We start from the raw sequence: 19763 nt of genomic DNA, 5'->3' as shown, positions 1-19763 counted from the left end.
TTCCTTCTCGCCTTGCCAGAAATAGTTTTCAAACCTGCACAAGAGACCACATCTGTGGATTGTTTGGACAGTGTGCATGGCAAGAGTGATCGCTTTACTCTTGCCATCAGTCGGTTTTGCATGCTTTCTCTGACTGAAAGACATAAACTATAACGTAAGAAGCAACCTTGCCTCATTCTCCTCTAGAGCATGAAGAACAATTATTTTTCATTGGCCACGAATTGTTACCAGCTGCCAACCACCACACTCACACCTCCTCCTCCAGATGGCCAGGTGGTAAATGCTTACTCACACCGCCTTTTCCTTCATTTTTTCCCATCTCCAAAGCAAACAGCACTTCAGACCTCCACATGAATTTACAGAACTGCAGTCTATTCCCTTTACCAGGGAGGCACAGCTTTTTAAAAATAAATATGGTTGAGAACCCAGCAGTAGAGAACCTTAAGGACTTCAAGTATCACAGCAACTTCTCAGTGAATGAGCTATCAGTTTCAGTAATTCCACCCACTCCAAGGTGGTCTGTACATGTCTCCAACTCTACAACGCTTTCTCCTGAAACCACAACCCACCCACTCCGTTTGATTTGAGGTCAGGTGCCACCTACGGTCTACCAATCCCCAGTCCCACTTACTGACCCCCACTTTCTCTTCTAGTGCATTTTCCAGCCTTGCTGCTCTTGGGTAACACAACTCCTCTGAGCTCCTTCTGAGATAGCTGTTTTTGTCTGCCCTGAAATCAGAAACCCCCCTCACCATTCTTTTAACAGATGCGAACATACTGTAAGGATGCATCAAATCAATCCCTTTTGCTTTGTCCTAGTCAGCTTATTTTTTATAAATCCTATCTTTATTTTTCTCATTACCAACAAGGGAACCACAGTAGGCTGAAAGTATCTACATTTTCATACTGAAAAACCTTAGTCTTCACACTGAAAATTTCCAATATTTCTATACCCCAACAATTGTAAAATCTGGGCTACATAATCATTTGGTTCAATTTCCGTGCCAAAGAAATTACACCATGATACGCTCAACTATTTCATTTTTGGAGATGAGACTACTTAGAAAAAGCTGTTAGCCACCGACATGGATGAAAATAGCACACAGAAAATAATTTCTCAGAACTTCAAGCCAAGTCATACCCAGGTTACACTAATAGAAAATTAGCACAAATCAAGATTTTGCAGGGCCAGCTACCAAAATACTACGCAGTTACAATAAAATCAGACTAGATTCACCAAATATTCCTTACTTTTGCAGTAGTTATTTTCTTTTCCAGTGCCACATACTACTTTTTGAATGTACAAACTCTTCCCTGTCAAGAGGAACAGCAGCACCACTTGCTGTGGCTTCTTCTTCCTAATGCAAAGTACAGTACTGGCTAAAGAACTGTACATGCTCTGAGCTGGCCAAAACCGATCAGTAAACTGCAATTGGTTAAGAAATACTTTGGTTGCAGCCCAACAGATAAGCTTAGTCAATTCTTGAGCATTACATCCACAACCAGAAATGCTTAAGGCGATGGTGCAAGTAGAAGCTTCATCCTGGAGCTAACCAGACAAACAGTAAAACGTGTCCGGTGTGCTAACAGCAAGCAAACACACATGGAAATTCTTGCAGCTCCTCTAAAAATAAGCTAAAAGAGTAGTTAGAACAGATCTTTATTTATCCCTTCTGTTCCTCTAAAAAAAATCCAAGCAGAGCACATGGGTACTATTTCAGGTTTCAGCTATGTTACTGCTTATAATTACCCTGAAGGATCATCTCTTCATGTTTCTTTTCTATAAATCTCTACAGACTACTGGGATCTCTGCTACATAAAAAGTAATGGGATGGCTGAAGATTTTTGGTAGAACTTAAAGAGAGTCGTATAATAAGACAAGGAAGTAACAAATTGAGGGAAACAGAGACAAATTTTAAACATGCAACTATCCAGAGCCAGCTTTCTCTTCCAAACTGTCAACAACAGTTGTGGGTTCCCTCTTCTCCATACTTTGCAAACTAAAATCTAATCAACAGATTCCTTCATTGAGAAAAGGGACAGCAAGAACAGTTGCATCAGTTTTTGATGGTTTTACTTACTACAATAGGAATGTACTGTAGGGAACAATCCAGTATTTGCAGGGAAATGGACTGTATGATCTAATACAACTTTTCCATTTCTGACTTCTTAGAACAGCTCAGGCTGATCCAAGTTCAGAAAGAGATTTCTGTCCAACAATACTGAATGAAGAGAACTCTTAAGACAAGGTTTGGGGCTTCCTTTTTTTTCTTGCTTCTTTTTTTTTAATATTAAGAGAGCCAGAATAGCAAGCCATACGCCATAGTATACAATCATACAGAAAACACTATGATCATTAAATACCCATAAAACTTAGAATATCTGTAAAAAAATTAGAAAGTTCACTTTATACTTAAACCTTTCAAGTAATTTGAAGCATTTTATAACTTAGAAAAAAAGCTTCTTTCTAATATTTGAAATTATTAAACAGTAAGGTAAAAAGATCAGCTTCAAAATTTTTATTAAGCAGTATGTCTATCTTAAATAAAGAAATATTAGTGCATAATTAGTAGTATACCCATGTTCATTTTCTTCCAAAAGCGACACATACCAGGATCGCAACATCCTTGGCTCTAAGCTAGGGGGTTTTTTGTGTTCTTTTTTTTTATTACAAAATATCTGTCATCATTCTCTGCCTGAGGAATTAAAAACATTTGTCTCTGCGAGTACAGTTGACTTTAAGAAGTTATTGCTAGGAAAAATAGTCTTTCAAATAAGACACCAGAACCCAGAAAGAAAGATTTGGCACTTTTGAAAACTTGTAACAGGGAAAAACTATGGCAGATGGGGTTCATTCTTTTGCTCTTACAGTTCTTTTCCAAAATGGCTATGGGCTGCCTTCTCTGAAACTTGATATGATACTGAATAATCCTGCTAAAAAAATGTGTTAAAGGTCAAACAAATACCATGAGTTTCAAATACAGTTAAGCCCATCTTGGGGCAGGGATATGAACTACATAACCTTTTGAAAGCTCTTCATGCCCTACTTTCTGTAACTGAACACCACAGAAATCAAAAGGTGATGTTCAACAGCCTGGCATATGCACTGGGTCAGACCAGATGCTCTTAATAGTCCCATTTCTTATAATTAAAAAACTTTGTCTTTTGAATGAAATTAGCATGGTGTATTCAAAAGCGCAACTAGTGAACATGAAAGATGCAGTTTCAAGAATTAAGTGCATTTTAAGACAGTGTGAGACTTAATAGGACATTAAAGAAATGTTCGCAGAGTCAGAAGTACATGTACATTTAATACTTGTACCTAAAACCAACAAGATAAATAATAACAATAATTGGAATACTTCAATGCCTTCTTGTTGTAACTGCAATAAAGTGACCATTCACTGATCCCCCAAACTTTCTACCTGCCTCAAGAAAGCTTTCTCACAAATTCTTTTTTGTTAAAATCAAAAAGACTGATCTACCCTGCAATAACAAACAACATGGAAACTAGGGCATGCAACTAGGAGAGCCAGCTTTTCCGAACTGAGAGTATACTCAAGGTGAGTAAACCAGTTGCTGTTGTGCTACCTTTGTCTTATTTTGGGGGAAGGGGCAAAAAGGAGCAAATGAAGAAGTTTGAAAAGGTTTAGGTTTTGCCTCAATACAAAATTAGAGCAAACATTGAAATGTCAATATTTTGCAGATCAACACTTACTTTCAAGCCAGTCGTCTTTAACTCCCAATCCAGAAAGAAAACTGATTTAGCTACTGACCTAGCATTTTGCTTAGATGCACACCACTGTCAGCCTGTAGTAGAAACAAAACCAGTGTTCCCCCTTCAGTGATCTTCTTAGGCACCTGAACAGACAGCTGCAGCAAAGCAGTATGGAGTCTGGAAATCACCACATTTCAGAAACTTCGATGAAATTCTTTAGGCAAGAGACTATTGCCAAGCACTGTTCCTCTGTTTGTTACTTTTGTGTATCAACCACCAGAGAGTACTTCTGTTTATTTTATATGTAAATTCTCAGCCAATTTGAAAACAATTTTGGACAAGTACAACTTTATTACACCCTCTTCTGGAATAAGATAGCTGAAAGAAATTGGAAAAGGTGACTCTTAAAACCTACATTGAAATAATCCCAATTTTAAGCTTCTTCTAGATCAATGACTTGACAAGGGTAACAAATTCTGCTCAATTATGTGTGAGTCTGGATATATTCACGGCACAGGTTACTACCACCTACTGACTCATTTGAGACCTCAGAATTTCCTTCCAGCTTGAATTAGCTCTGTGCTGGAGACTGAAGACATACTTACCACTTCGTAGGAGTGGAACATTTCTAACCAGCTGATTGGCTGCATTTTTCTGCTATAAGCAATTTTAACATTATCAGGGTAGCTCTGCACACTCCCATGGCATGCTTTGATTCCTTGTTGCTGATCGTTTTCATTGCAGGACACTTTACTCAAGTATTCTTCCAAACTTATTTTAGGTCGTACTTTAGTCCAACATATTTATGTGCAAAACACAATTTTAAATGGAGGCAAGCCAATAAAAGAAACAGCTTACTAGAATTTCAGTTGACTTTGTTAAAGGAAATTATTTTAAATTAATGTGGCTACTGAACTGTTGCCATACTTGACCTCAGAAAATATATTCCTTCTAATTTTTGCTATGAACGTTTATTTATTTAAGCTAAACTCCAGGTCTTGAATGTTGACCATAAAGAAGTCTCAGATTTCCTGCTACTATTGCGTACTCTTTTTTCTAAACAAGGGCAAACAACATATGTTTGCTGCATTAGCATTACACTGCCAAAACATCACTCTTAAATGAAATCATCTACGTATTTTTGGTAGAATCTTATTTAACAACTTCCACCCCTGACAGAAACAGAGTTAACACAAGGCTGTTTTGTTTTCACTGAGCAACAGTTTGATCTCTGGTTTACTAGATGGCGCTCAAAACATTTTTCCATATACTCTTCTCAAAGAGAATCTGACTTAAATGTGGTTTACCTTCACCAGTGAATGAAGGCTTTTTTCACCAAACATATCCCAGAGGAAGGTCAGGTCTTCCTGGCTGTCCACATGTGGCTGCAGCTGGGCTGGCAATGCAGCCAGCAGCTCGTACAGACCTATAAAATGAAAATAAAACACAAAGTGTAATCTGGGGGTGATCTCATTAATTTCACTTAACAGTTCTGTGTAATTGGCTGCCTGGAGCATGTCATTTTAACTGAATAGGGAGTCTGGAGTATCCAGCATAACATTTACTTGTAGAAACAAAAGGAACATTTTGAAAAAATTACTAAGAAGCAAGTATTAGCAGTGTACTTTTTACCTTGTCACAGTTGTCAAGCTTCTACATCCATATATATTTACACAAGGTTATGCAGAAAATTCATAAAGGTTTTGAAAAAAGGACAAAACCAGAAAAAAACATACATTCCTTTGCTTAATCGTTATTCCATTTCCCTTGATGTTAGCCAAAGAGTGAAATGAGTCATGAATAGGAAAAACTTCCTTAAAAGAACAGAAACTGGATAGGGTGGTCCATTAAAAAAAGGTTCGTGGTTTCTCCAAATATTTCTTGCTAATATATTGCTTAATACTTTTTTATCCCGTGTTCAGTAGGAATCCACAGCAAGACAAAAGGAACTGCTCTGTTTCGCAGGATTAAACCTTGAAAAACAAAACCAACACAGTTTTCCCAAACACACACGCATGCAGAAATATTTCAGTAACATTTTTAATTTGCAGGTATTTGAGATTCTCCGTAGGGTTAAAGCAATTGCTGTTCCCGGTTATTTGTGGCACACCTCACCAGCGGTCTCCAAAGGGCAGACAGTAGCACACTGTTCCACAGTAGCATACAGCATAAAATATCCATCGTGCACACAAGCCATCAAACTGCTGTCCAAGAAATGTAGCAACAGTGTTTGCAGCAGCCCTCTTTAGGGAGGTAACCTGGCATGAGTTGATATCAATTCATAGCACATGTTTAATTTTCCAGTGGGATTACTTGGGGTAAAAAGGACAAAATGCCTTTTTCTCCTGTCTGCTGTCTACAAAAACACCAATACTCTCTTGGGATCCAAGATACACGGTCCTGCTATTATTTTTAGTCTGAGCAAGTGCTGCTGTTCCTCACAAGGACAGATTTACAAGATATTCTACTGGTAGAGAACATTGTTGCAAGTTACAGGTTACCTATCATTATTATGCCTATTTTCTCCCTAAACCTTATGATTTAGAATATTTATTAATAAACATAATTTCAAAACCTTTCCAGGCACTACATATCCCTTTCAAAATTACATACAACACCTTCAGGATATGGTTATTTAACATTTTTGTCTTTTTACTGCCTGTCAGAAAATATTCTGGGGAAAAAAAAGTTCCTTCCAGATACATTCTTTTTGTGGTCCAAGTATTTTTGGTCGTTGAAATTCATTTATCTTAGAATCTTGCTTTTATTTAAATCTGCTCTTGTTTATGCTTCAGAAATAATGCAAAAATACAACTCAAACCACTACAATTTTGCATGGAGAAAAAAGAACGTTGAGCCTTGCCTTGCGAGACACAATCAGTGATTGAGTCGACACCCAGAGAACAGCAGTTTGAATGGGACTCCCGGCTCCAACTTTCCGGACTATTAGAACTTCAGCACTTCGAAAAAAAATGGTTATTTTTATCACGCAATTTATGCTTCAAAACATTTTCATTTAGAAAAGTAAAAAAAACCCCACGTTTACACTCAGCTGCACATTTCTGCACATAGCCACTTTTGTTACTGCAAATTCAACTCAGAATAACCGAAAAATTGCTAGAAAATGGAATAGGAAGGTCAATGTAAGCTTACACTGTGGCATAACTGCTGAGGAACAATTCACATGTGCCATTCAGAAGAAAGAAAAATATTAACTTCAGCCACTCCCTTCAAATAAGAAACGTAGAACAGAGTAAGCTTTCTTTTCCTTCATCCATCAGATCTGCTTAAATTTCACATATAATCAACTATAAAACTATTCTATCCTTGTAACTTGCTCCTCAAAGCTTTGATAATTAAATCCCCAGTGAAAACAAAACGAAGGTTCATGTTTCCTGATGGATTAACTATTACAGCAGTGACACAGGGTGAGGCTGAATCTGACGATAATGAGACTTAGGTTTTATGCACAGAACTCCCAGAGAAAAATCCCGCCTACCGGCCCTCCAGGAATGACTAACCCTGCAGGTGCTTACACACATTAAGGTTTCCACATCCAGCTCAAAAATGCCTGCGGGGTTTACTTATTCATATAGCCCTGAATTGCCCCTTCTAGGGAAACGGGCATCCACGTCCCCAGTGTGCTACTAACAGCTTCGACAGCAATGCACCTCATCTGTGCCACTCTCCTGGGGAAGTGGAGAAAATCAGACAGGTCCTGGTTTTATCCAATCCCAGGGCTATGTTTGTAGCGCTGCCCTGCTTTGGCTCTACAGTCCAGCGTGTATAGCTTTACAGCCAGAAGGAAATCAGAATCCCACCCCTCTCCACAACAGCAGAACCTGAGGACTACACCATGCAGCACGCTGGAGAACACCACACTCCTGCTCTTCAGACTCCTCTTGAAACTGAGCACTATGTAGTAGGAATTAAAAAAAGCCTCAGTCAAGGAGCTAAATGAAAATCAGGCAGAAGGAGGACTTAGGGAATTTAGTTGGGGAGGAGAGAAGACAAAGATCTAGAATATGTCTAAAGTTAAATGTGTGTAATTCCAGACTATCTGGCTCCTCTGTAGCCTCCTTCCAAAGAGAAGTAAGTGCAGCAGAAGGTGCCTGCACCTGTAAAGGTTCACGTTTACAGACAGAGTCTCATTTTTTCTTGTTCCTTCTTTGGTCCCCAGTACCACAGTACCAAAGATTTTCAGATGGACATTCAGATTTTCACGTATGAAGAAAAACAGTCTGTGGATCTTCTACACACACCCCTCTCCAACCAAAACATCGCAATTTATTTGCGTCTCAATTACACAAAGTGTTGTTCTTATTCATTGCAGTGTCAAGAAACAGTGAAAATTGTGGCTGGCATACGACTTTACTAGCAAATGGGATTTAAAGAAAGTGCTTTTGTGATAGGGCCAGGGACAAAATAATTTGTCAAGTTATTGTAAACTGGTAATGAAGAATGGCAACTACATATTGGCCCAATTTAAATTACCAGATCTGATCACTTGTCACATCCATCTTTCTAACACCTGAAGGCTGGTAGCTCAAATCTCTGCAGCCCTCTAAGGTGCCACTGTACAGAGATGCTGCCACGCAGCCAGAGAAGTAATCCCAATTGAATAGCAGAGGCTGCTTCAGCCCAACCTCAAACCTCCTGCAAAACTTCTAGCTAGCATCTCAGGTGGTTCTGGAAGCCAGAGCCAAAGGCCACTGAAATGAATGCCAGTTTCTCACTGTTTTTACTACTAAGTGGCTGTTGAAACCAGATTTTTTTATTTATTTATTTATTTTTTTTTTAATCTTTTCAGTAGCAATTCTAAAGACTGAAGTGATGCTACACTGAACATTTTTGGTCACTTCTAAAAACAAAAATTAACTTTTAAAAAGGTCATATGTATATCTCCTATATTCAGATGAACTGTTTTGTAAATTAAAAATGCACGTTCATCACATAAGCCATGGAATGAGATATATCTCAGCACCCCAAAGATGAATATTCCCACAGTAAGCACATGGCCTCCAAGCCTCAGTAGCGCTCTTGGTCTCAATTTGATGTTTCTCTTCAAGTCCCACCCACAAGCCAGATGATATGTATGGACCTCCTATTAAAAAAAGTATTTTGTGCACGTTTTTTGAAAGATGCCCACAATCTAAACAAACACACAAAAAAGCTTTTAAAAAGTATCTAGAAATTGTGTTTAAAAAAAAAAAATAATGAAAAGCCAAAACCAAAATCCTGGGGTTTTTTTTTAATGCCAGATGTTGGCAACACTATGAAGAGTCTTGCAAAAAAAATTTTGCTTTTTTTATACACTGTTGCTATTCTGCTCAGGTTCTTGTAATTCTTTTCAGCCTCGTTTGCCTAAATTTAACTAGCTTTCATATTTAAAAGGAATCATACGCCCACTGGGATTTTCTAGTATCGAAATACTTCAGGTGTCAAATTCAGTAAAGTAAACATGACTTACACAAGAAAAACTCATTTACTCTGATTTTAAAAAGCAGATCATTTATTCAAAGGTCCCAGAAGACCTGAGTATACATTAAAAAATTAACAATGAGCTTAAACATGGAGACGTAAGACTATTTTGCAATTATAAGAGGGGAAGCCTGGTCAGTCCTACAACTCCAACAACAGATCACAATGTAATCATCGCTGGACTTTCCCAAATCATTGAAACAGAGGAGGAAAAAGGGCCCTTTCTAGATTAAACACGGTCACATAATCAAGTGGCAGTAATAGGAGTCAACTCCAGGTAAACAAGGGAACTCCTAGTTTTAGATACTAGTATGCTGCTACATATGAAATATATTCACATCATATAAATTAGGTACAGTATTTAATACTTTTTGTGAAGTAAAAGCCTGTAGCATGGAAATATTAATAAAAGGCGACAAGCATTGCACATAAGAATATTATAAAACTCTTACAAGAGTGGAAGGGGGAGGGGGTTGTTTGAAGGTGCTTATATAGTCTATTAAGTTTGATTACATGATTCAAGAATAAAGAAATGTAAAAGTAATAAAGTAATACTGGATACACAATACACTTTCAATGAAATTTAGTTCAGCCAAGAAAAGTGACACAGGGAATTAAAAACCAATGACTAGATAACCCTGTCTACAGAAATAGTCCACATAAACTATGTGCATGTAGATAATCTAAATACACATACATAATCTAAAACTAAAATTTACAACAGCTTGTCATGGGTAGAGAAACTACTCTGAAGATTTTGGACTAGTTGCAAGAGCAAGTAAGATAAAATGGCTGCAGAATAAGGCTTGCAGTATTCTGCCAGCTTGAACTAAGGAAATAATTTCAAGGGAAAATCCAGCTATGTTTGAAAACTCAGCACTATCCCTGCTTAAAAAGGTAATGGATAAATTTCAATTTGTTCTTTTAACACCCTTAAGCAGTTCCTGTCTCAGAGTATCTTCAGCTTTTCCTAAGCTTAATTAATACAATTTAGTTTAATTCAATCTGAAGAACAGAGTGTATAATAATGGCAATTCCAATTTTAAAATGTGTATGCTAAATTTGCACATGCAATAATATTTAAGACTAAGCAGCAATGGAAAGCTTTTAAATCAGAAACAACGGGACATAAAGGATTTTTCCAGTTCTAGAAAATTGCTTCCTTCATAGTGTTATATTCTACAGAAGACTGCTTGTTCCTAGGAGGAGAATAAATGGCTAAGCAATCGATGAAAGTGTTCCCGTACTGAACCACTCACACTGCAGATTCCAGATGCTCTACATTCTTGACATCAGAATGGAAAAATTTACTGTTAGTCTAGAGAAATTTAATATCACCATTCTTGTCATATCCTTCATAGCTTCATTATTAGGACAAGTCTGTGGAAGCTATAAACTAGTGCTAAATGATAAAAAAATATGGTCTCTGCGTTCCATCACTCTCGCATATTACAAGAAAACACCAACTTTGGTTTGGTTAGCGTAAGGAAAGAAATGGAGACAAATGGATGTGCATTTGCTTTCATATGTTAATTAATTTCCTGAATTAGTATTCTGAACAATGATGCCAGACTTCAAATCAAAAATTTTTACAGTAACCGAGGGATAATAAACACTAAAGAACATATATCTAAGCCTAGAACAACACTGTAAAATTTTATTGTATTAATAAAATAGGACACACCAACCTTTAAATTTTCCACTTTGTCAAAGGTAAAATAATCAGCACCATTTGCTGCCATTTATAACAAGCTAACATTTTTTCACATTTGAACGGTACTTTGCAGTTTTATAAAGGTTCAGACAACACTTGCCTTACACAAAAGCAAACAGCACTGCAGTAGAAACAGTCATTCTGACATCTTCGCTGCTGCATAATAAAATCAGGCACTAACACCAAATACTGAAAATTATTTCATTCTGAAGTTTGAGATCAGTATTTATACAGAGGTTCAAATGAAAACAGATGCAGCACACATATGCATTAGGACAGACGTACTGCACCATCCTATCAGACTCCAGTTGTAAAAAGACCACTACGTATGTACTCAATTTTATGTGCTACAAATAGTTCTTCTTTATGTTCTCCTAAGTAATTCCACCGAATATATGGGCTTCCTGACACTGCAAAAAGTTAAAGACTTACAATTTTTCTTTGCAGAGCCTGAGTGATTAACTCATTCCAGCATGTACCTTTTTTTAATTTTGCAGTTTAGCATTTTTAAAAAAAGATCAATCTAATTTTCAAAGGTACGGGATACTGAGTAACTAGATAATCATGACATGCAAGTGCTCAGCATCTTTGAAAAAAATATGTTTTGATTTATTTGCTAATTGACAGAAAAAGTAAAATGCTGAAATCCTTACAGATGGCACAGCAATTGAAATGTCAATGTTCTATTTTTTTTCCCTAATGAAAACAAGAACTTTGCTGTAAGTGTCCTCAAAGAACAAGATTACATACTCACTAAGGGCAATACAGTCTTTTAACTTAAATGCTGTACCTAATTTTTGTTCCTCCAAGCTACAGTAATTTGTTAACCCACCTTAAAACAACATTATGACAGAAAATGTAGAAAGCGAGCAATCATTTAAGCCCACCGCTTTTAATAATATTATTTCCTTCAAAATGGAAAAGTCTTCAGTTTTGGAACTTGGCTCCTGAAGCTAAAGAATCTGCAGTTGTTTGAAACAGTTATTGGTCTTTTAGGATTTGTCTTAACATGTGTATTTCAGATTTAGCATACTACATACCGTTACGTTCCGATGCGAGTTAAATAGTCGATCCCTATTTGCACTCATACAGGGCAAGACTGCTGATGTACAGTCCTTGTTTATATGGCTCATGAAAGCTGCTTCAAAAATCAAACCCCCTCAAAATGTAGTTACTAGACTTTGTGTCAACAAGGATATTTTGAAAGATCATAAAATGTACTTTCATGGGTATTCAAAAGCTCTCTTATTATCTACAAGAATAACACATAAATAAAACTAATTTAAAGTGACCTATCAAGCACAAATCCATAAGCAGCTTGTGGAAAGCTCATACAAAGATCTGATGTTCTTTTTTTTTTTTTTTTTTTTTTTGAAAATTCTTGGCTCCTCCAACAAAGCCTGCACACTATGACACCTTGAATAACCTTGACTAATTCACTGGTCCTTTCTATAGACATCAGCTTGGTGAGTCTATTTCTATCTAGATCTTCATCAACGCTAGAGGAGGCAATAGCAATTACCTGGCAGACAGTCAGGAAAGAACTCATTCCAGCACTAGGATGTCACTGGGCACTCTCGCCATGTTTAACTTGTTAGTCACAGTTTGCAAGATTAAGAGACTTGGCACTGGGGAGGGGTGGCAAGGAATGCTAAATGTGGCATTTTACATCTGCAAAAGGAGGACACAATATTTCATTAAGACACTGAATAAAGACTTCTAACAACAGAAGCCAAGACTATTTTCAACTCAGTTGTGCCTAAAACTACTGGAAACACCATTTGATTACCATGTATCTCAATGTCTCTTATTGTGTCTTGAGTAAAAGAAGTCCTACAATCCTAGGCAGTACTGATGCCCAAAACCATGCCAGTATATTCTTTCAGTGTTGTGCTTCACTGTATGACTGAGTTTCAAGTTTAACACTCAAAACAAGTTATGCCATTACATTAGTCAGTCATATATGCATACAGACACATTCACTTGATATACAAGTCTATTGGACTATACAAAAGTTTCAAGAGTCAAGTACATCATCATCTTACCTCGAAAGTAAGTTTAGAAAATTAAACTGTTGGAAATATTAAACTACTTCATAGTTTATCCCCAAGATTAATATGCTGCATTGAGGTGGTTTTGGTGGCTTTTTTTAAAACCAATGTGCTTTTTTGAAAGCAAAATCATATTTGAACTGCTGTGTTCCACAACAGGCAACTAACAGCTAACAGGGAAGCTTCTCACTACCTCTTAATACTACTCAATTTCCTTCAGATTAACAGCTTTAGTTTTATCAAATCTGCCAATACTTGACCTGATGTTGGGCTGAGAAGCCACAGAACCTTTCATCTCACAGTAAATGCACACAATACGTATGCTCTGCTAGCTAACCTGGATGCTGGCACAACTACACTTGCGCGATACCGTACAGCAGCCTGCTCTCAGCAAAGGACATCTGGCATCACTAGGAACAGTCAACCATTTCTGTAATTACAGCTTTTGGTTCAACAAACGTAGCTGTACATTTAAGCCTCTGGGTTAGAAACAACATAGGCTGCCGCACTTTCAAATTCACCACAAAACTACACATTGCTCACCAAAAAAAAAAAAAAATTGAGTAAAAATTGTTGCAGCTGCCAGACCATTTGAATTTAAATTTGTGTCCAAGAACTGTAACAGTTTTAAAGAGTTTACCATCAGTAAATATAATTGCACACATTTTCTGATTCCACACTGCTGAATCAGTCTAGCGTAATATAAAATATTAACTCAAAACGGAACAGTTTAGAGAAATTTCATTCTACTTTGAACAAGTTTTCCAACAGCCACCATAAATATGTTGATACCGAAATAAATACCCTTTCCAACACCAGCAAGTTATATATTTAAAAATTAAATCTGATAGCAATTAAATCTAGCCATACGTCTCATACTTTCCCAAATCTTTCATATTAACGTTAGCCTACAAGCCATTTAATGCCTCTGGCAGCTGGAGATGGGGAGAATTCAAGAACGCACGGTAAAATATTGGCTCTATTTATTAATTCAGCGTAAATTTTGCTTCTGCTAGTGTATCAGTTTTCATTAAAATCTAGCCATATCTGTGCATTTCAGCACAGTGAGAAATTTATGTAGACTTGAAATCATGATGCAGCCAAAGGCTGCACTACCCTTAGACACTACCCTTGCGGCGGCACACCTATACCTAAGCCGTAAGCCATGGTGTGAAGCAGGCGAGCAGAGGCTTTCCCTCCGCTCCGTTTCCACTGCGGCACGTCAGCGGGGAAGCAGAGGCAGTTTGGAGCAGCATTCAATTGCCCTGCAAGCCTCCGCCCTGGCAGCCTCCGACGGAAGAGCTACTCCCAGAAATCTTTCCTTCTCACTGTCCTAAATTCCCTTTCTCTTCATCTCATAACAATGAACCCAGATCTTTGGCCACCATTTTATGTTACTACATTTTTTAAACAGTCTGTAAAAATAGAACTCCCGGGTTTCTATCTTCCTTCTCATTCTGAAAACAGGTTTAGGAGGCTAAAACATTTAGCTGCTTTAGCCTAATTTGTCTTTCTGCCTCTACAAATGTTTCTGATGTCCCCCTCACAGCTCAGCCAACTACTCAGCTTTTTCTTCATGTTATTACTGTTTCTTTTTTTCCTCTCCATCTTTTTATCTTTTTCATTATCAAGCATGCTTAGAAAAGATGATGTTAAAACTGGCAAGCTGATTAAAATGCATTAGTAGTAACTAAAAGGAAGACATCTATATGAAAGCGCAAAAGCAAGGATAGCATCTTTCGGTGTTCAGATGCTTGCAAAATTGTCTTAGAACTTTGCATGGCTTGCAGTGATCTCACTTCACTGGGAGGTAAATAAATATGCACTAGGAAGCTATCATATAAACATAATATTCTAGCAAGATATTTCTACCAGTATTCAGTATATCCACATCAACAGCATGCAGCTTCAGAGGTAGAGATAATTTTTAAAGAATCACAGAATACGCTACTAAAAATGCCATTTGGAAAAATACCCAACATTTAGAACAGATTTCATAGCTTTATTTTGTATTATTACAAAACAGAGAAGAAAACACCAAAACTGGGAATATTTTAAAGGACACATGAACTTACAATATGGTTACTAACAAATGTGTTGGGCTTTTTTTTTAATTCAAAAAACTAACATGTATTCTGTTTTACAGGCTTGTAATACTAAAAAATATCCACTATCTGGCACAGCATTAGCTCCTATACGTACTCAAGAAGCAACAAATGTAAGTCCTGCACGTTTTTTCTTTTTATAATTTACAATATTCAAATTCAAGAACTGCTTCTGACTTTCATTATATTTAAGCAAATGCACACAGTTTTACTTGGTGGCCAAACTTGGCCTATAAATGTGATTTTCCCGCTGACAATACATGAATCAAAAACACAAAGTCTGCTTTGCACATTTGTGCGCTAGTTTTTAAGGACAAACAGAAAAGCATTTTTAAACTCGTCAGCTGAGCAAGCTTAATACAGGGTTGAGAGGAAAGAAATCTGTAACAATTTTACGATGTTTTTCACGCTAAAACAACACTTAAAGTATAATGATGTCATCTTGGCTCCACCAAAGTCAGCAACGAAGCTGCCATTGACTACGGTGAAGCCAGGACTGTAAACTTAAATCTTCCTAAATATATCAGGTAAGCGAATCCCAGATCTTGCAGACTTGCTTTACCTGCAAAAGTGCAAGTTTTCTTGCTCAGTCTTCAAACTCTGTTTGATGGGCTTGCACACGGAGTTCAAGCAGACTTTTGCAACACAAAAAATATTTAAAGCTTCAAATGCAGCCCCAGGCAGGAGCTCAGCCTTCCGCTCAAGATGGCTTTCAGATAACTTTGACCTCACACTGACAGGATTATAAACCTTAAGGGAGGAGCAGGATCACGCACACGTTATAAACAAAAAATACTTATTAGTATTATACAAAAATAGGGTTTCTACATGGCTAATGGAGAGTGGAAGAGAAAGAATCATGTGTACACATAAGCCCTTCTCCTCTGCTTTAAAGTTAAGAAACCAGATCAGACTAGTAAGGTACAAGATTAATTTCAAAGTCACTTGATGAATCTAAATTAACTAAAACAAATGTTTTGAACAAAAGATTGCAAATAATGTAGCCATGCTCTTGAGTTATCATAGTTTTAAGTCTCCTAAATGCCTCTCAAAACAGATTTAAGAGGCATGGTCTGTGTTCACAAGAACATATAGGTTAAAATATGGTATAAGAATATGAAGAAAGCAATTGCAAGGACATGGTGACATCCCTTATAAAGTCTGTTGACAAGGTAAAAGTAATGTAAAATTAACACAAATAGGTAAACATTTAGTCTGATCAAACGTGGCCCATCACGAACGTTATCCTTCTTTTGACAGTGGTCTGATGCCTAAGACTACAGTATAAAAAAAAAAAAAAATCATCAATGCTTCCATACTAGTGTCCGAGTTTCCAATAGTCCGAGACTCAGCAACATTCTGATATTCACAGATGATGCATTTCTATTTACTGGTCCTCAATGAATTCTTTCACTCAGTTGTAAATCCAGGTTTACTTTTACTTCACCAGGATATAACAGCTACAAAATAAGCTAGGTTGAGGTTTTGTTTGAATGCGTTAATAAAACAGTCTTAGCAGACAGACTGAACAAAGTTGCATCCCTACCCTACAGGTGCAGTTTTGTTACGTCCCCACTAAGTGACTTGCTAACTCCACAGTGTCCCAGATAGTCCTCTCAGGGACTAGAGCAGTTTCAACTCATTACACCAGTTTATGGTGGCAGGGTGAGAGGAAAACTAGTCTACCCACAAAGTAACAACAGAGGTGAGAAAATCCAAATTTTTTTTGTGTTTCTCTTTTTTAAAATCTAAGAGTGAGAGTAATGGCAGAAAAACAGAGCTCTGATTAGAAACCACCTGTGTTATAACCAGGACAGAAAGCACAGTTTGATATAAGTATTCAAAAAAATGCTTAAATACCTATCATCCCCAACAGGAAATACCATAAACTGGAAGAAAACAATTCTCTCTTCCCTCCAAATGCAATTTTTTATTTAAAGAACTAATTTACAACTTGCAGCAAAAAACAAATTGTGTTTAACAAGCAGTATTATTTAACAGCAAGACATCAATGGTGCATATCATATTGTACTACAGATTTCCTGGGAGAATGGAGATAGTTGAGTTTTACCACACACCATAATTATTAAAGGTGTATTTGGAGAATCATATGCATTAAATAGCACAGTAAAACATGTTTTTAGAGACATTTTAACACACACAAGTTTTCAAATTATGAAAAAAATTTCCCAGTTTTTGGAGACCTTTTCTTTCTTTATTCAGAGAATATGTCCATCACTATTACTTTTGGACATATTAACATTCTTTAAACAGTAAAACAAGCAAAATTGTTAGCATCAGGCACTAGTCATCACACACACCCCTGTTGTTCATCTCAACATGTTGTTGAGACTTCTGAAATGTCAGAAAGCATTTGGCCAAGTAATAATAATTAAAAAAAAAAATTAAGGTGGGTTTTAGAAGAACACAAAAGGTCGCGTGATAAAGAAAAAGATCCAGAGTGGAAAATCAGCCCAGAGAAGACCCTGACAAATCTTCCAAAATTCAGCTTTAGCATACTAAACAGCTTCAACTGCACTTAATTCCATGGGGGAAGGAGGAGAAAAGAAAGTTATGTAGAGGTAGGGTTTGGCAAGTTGATAGTCAAATCCCTTAAACACAGGAACAGGGAGACAAAAAAAAGCAATTAAAAACAAACACAACCCTCCCTCCCCATGGTAATAAATAAACAAAGAAGTAAACACTCCCCCCCCCTCCAATTCTAAAGATTAATCTTTGCATCTAAGAGGAATTTTTCTATGGACCTGAGGTGTGGGGGGAAAAAAACAAACAAACAAACAAAAAAACCACAAAAAAACCACTGCACTGTACAGTCTATTTAAATTAAGAATCAAATGCAGTTCCTTATATACATATTTTTTGGATTCTTGACTTGAAATCTCCCTCTTCGTTTTCAAATCCTGCTGTTACTTCTTGTGCATAATACTACGTGATCTAGAGTAACAAGCACTGGGGCGGAAAGCAGAGATCTTTGTACTGTAACCTCAGCCGAATCATCTATTTACCAAACACCCTCGAGCAAAAATACTAACTTTAGTTGTCCCTGAAACAGGGAGAAAAATATTGTCAGACAAAGAGAATGTATGCATAACAGCAACATGAGATTTAACCTTTCAATATAGCCTAATATTGTGACAAAGAAGGTAAAAACTATAGAAAGCTACATATCTGCATTCCCACTGCCTGCAGTCAGTGATAGGAATTGGACTCTAACGCAGAAGGCAAGGGAAGGAAGAGAACTTGAGACAGTATTTTTCTTCTCCTAATTTGTTAAAGACATGTCAAAACTAAATAGTCTGTGTTCAGAAATAACTCCACTGATAACTGTAACTCACAGAGGGGATAGTCTAGACTGCTGCAAATATTAAGGCATGTATGATATCATCTTTTTGATATCATCTTTTTTCTCCCTCCTCCTTTTTCAAGTTAACATTGTAGGAACCATGCTCAGAGGTGAATCCAAATTCTTCGGATCCATATATAGTACCTGTTTGGAGTTGTTCTCTTTGGGGGGTTGGGGATGGAAGGGAAGAAGACGGTGGTAGGACTTTTAAAAATTAATTTATTTTACATGTAGTGTTTCATGTATCTAAACTTCAAGGAGAAAAGGTTATGTTTAAAGTGTTTAATTAAGCATCTGTTGAGACCATAATTAATTATCTTATTTGATGATTTCTTGAAATAGAGACCGTAGACTTAACAAATAAGATCTGGAGGAAACATGCAGCCCTCCTTGGCTTGCGTACCTGTGTCACTTCCAGATCCAGCTGATAACGCTGGCATGATTTAGTCTGCAGAGTATCACGCAGGAACGTCAGACTAGTGCTCTGCAGCCAGAAGGCAGAAGTTAATTTCAGTTTAACTGCTTGCAGCCAAGTTGTCTACAAAGATTTATGCAATCTCCCACTTTCTCCTAGAAAGAACAGAAACAGAATTTTACAAATAAGAACATTGTTAAACTGTAAATTACTGCAGCTAACCAAATCCAATGATTATCACAAAAGAAACTTTTGGTTTAAGACTCTCAAAACAAAGTGCTTTGCATTTATTTATGACTGTTAAGATATTTTTTTTTCCCCAGGTGAAACAAGTTTTGTTTTCTTCAGTCTAGCCTATAATCCCATTCTGTTGTAAAAATAATTTAACACATTTCTCCCATGTAAATTATACTCTTTAAGTGTGTCAGGTATTTTGGAAATAAAGTCTAGGGTTATTTTATTAAAACAATGAACAATTTAAGTCACTCAAATTTTGCTACTACTTATCTGAGAAAAAAATATTGCTTACTAGCATGGTAATTTATTCAGTGTTTCTACTTAACCTCCTTTCAATTGTTTTCAGTTCATTTAAGATCTGACATACAATTTTGATTTGTAATCTGGAAATACAATCTAAATTTTAACTGAAGTTGTAAAAAGCAGGAGTGGGGCAAATGCTTCTCTAAGGTAAATAGCAGTTTGATTCGTGGGGTTGATGGAGCCATTATCATACACACCACGCAAGGAATTTTTCTGTAATTCATTACTACAAAGTCAGGATTTTTTTAAGACTTTTTTTAGTTATTGCACAGGCCTATTGATACTAAATTTTAAGTCTTTCTTTTAACCAGTTATTGAGGAAAATTCAGAGCAGATATAACAAAAGTAAAAACCAATTTCAAATATAAGGGAACG

At 36.8% G+C, this 19763-nt stretch overlaps 1 protein-coding gene across 1 annotated transcript in view; it reads right to left on the bottom strand.

The window, feature by feature from the left end:
• MPP7 (membrane protein, palmitoylated 7 (MAGUK p55 subfamily member 7)) overlaps positions 1–19005 on the bottom strand; it is a 108491-nt gene extending 89486 nt beyond the window's left edge. Inside the window, exons 1-2 of the mRNA XM_009895117.1 lie at positions 18837–19005; positions 5026–5144 (exon numbers count right to left, since the gene is read on the bottom strand). Coding sequence (XP_009893419.1) covers positions 5026–5144; positions 18837–18873 — 156 coding nt within the window. The 5' untranslated portion in view covers positions 18874–19005. The remainder of the gene's footprint in view (positions 1–5025; positions 5145–18836) is intronic.
• Positions 19006–19763: the final 758 nt, after the last annotated feature.

The sequence above is a fragment of the Charadrius vociferus genome, unplaced genomic scaffold (genome assembly GCF_000708025.1).
Source record: "Charadrius vociferus isolate BGI_N301 unplaced genomic scaffold, ASM70802v2 scaffold61, whole genome shotgun sequence".
Taxonomy (NCBI): domain Eukaryota; kingdom Metazoa; phylum Chordata; class Aves; order Charadriiformes; family Charadriidae; genus Charadrius; species Charadrius vociferus.
This window is presented reverse-complemented; position numbering and strand designations above follow the sequence as displayed.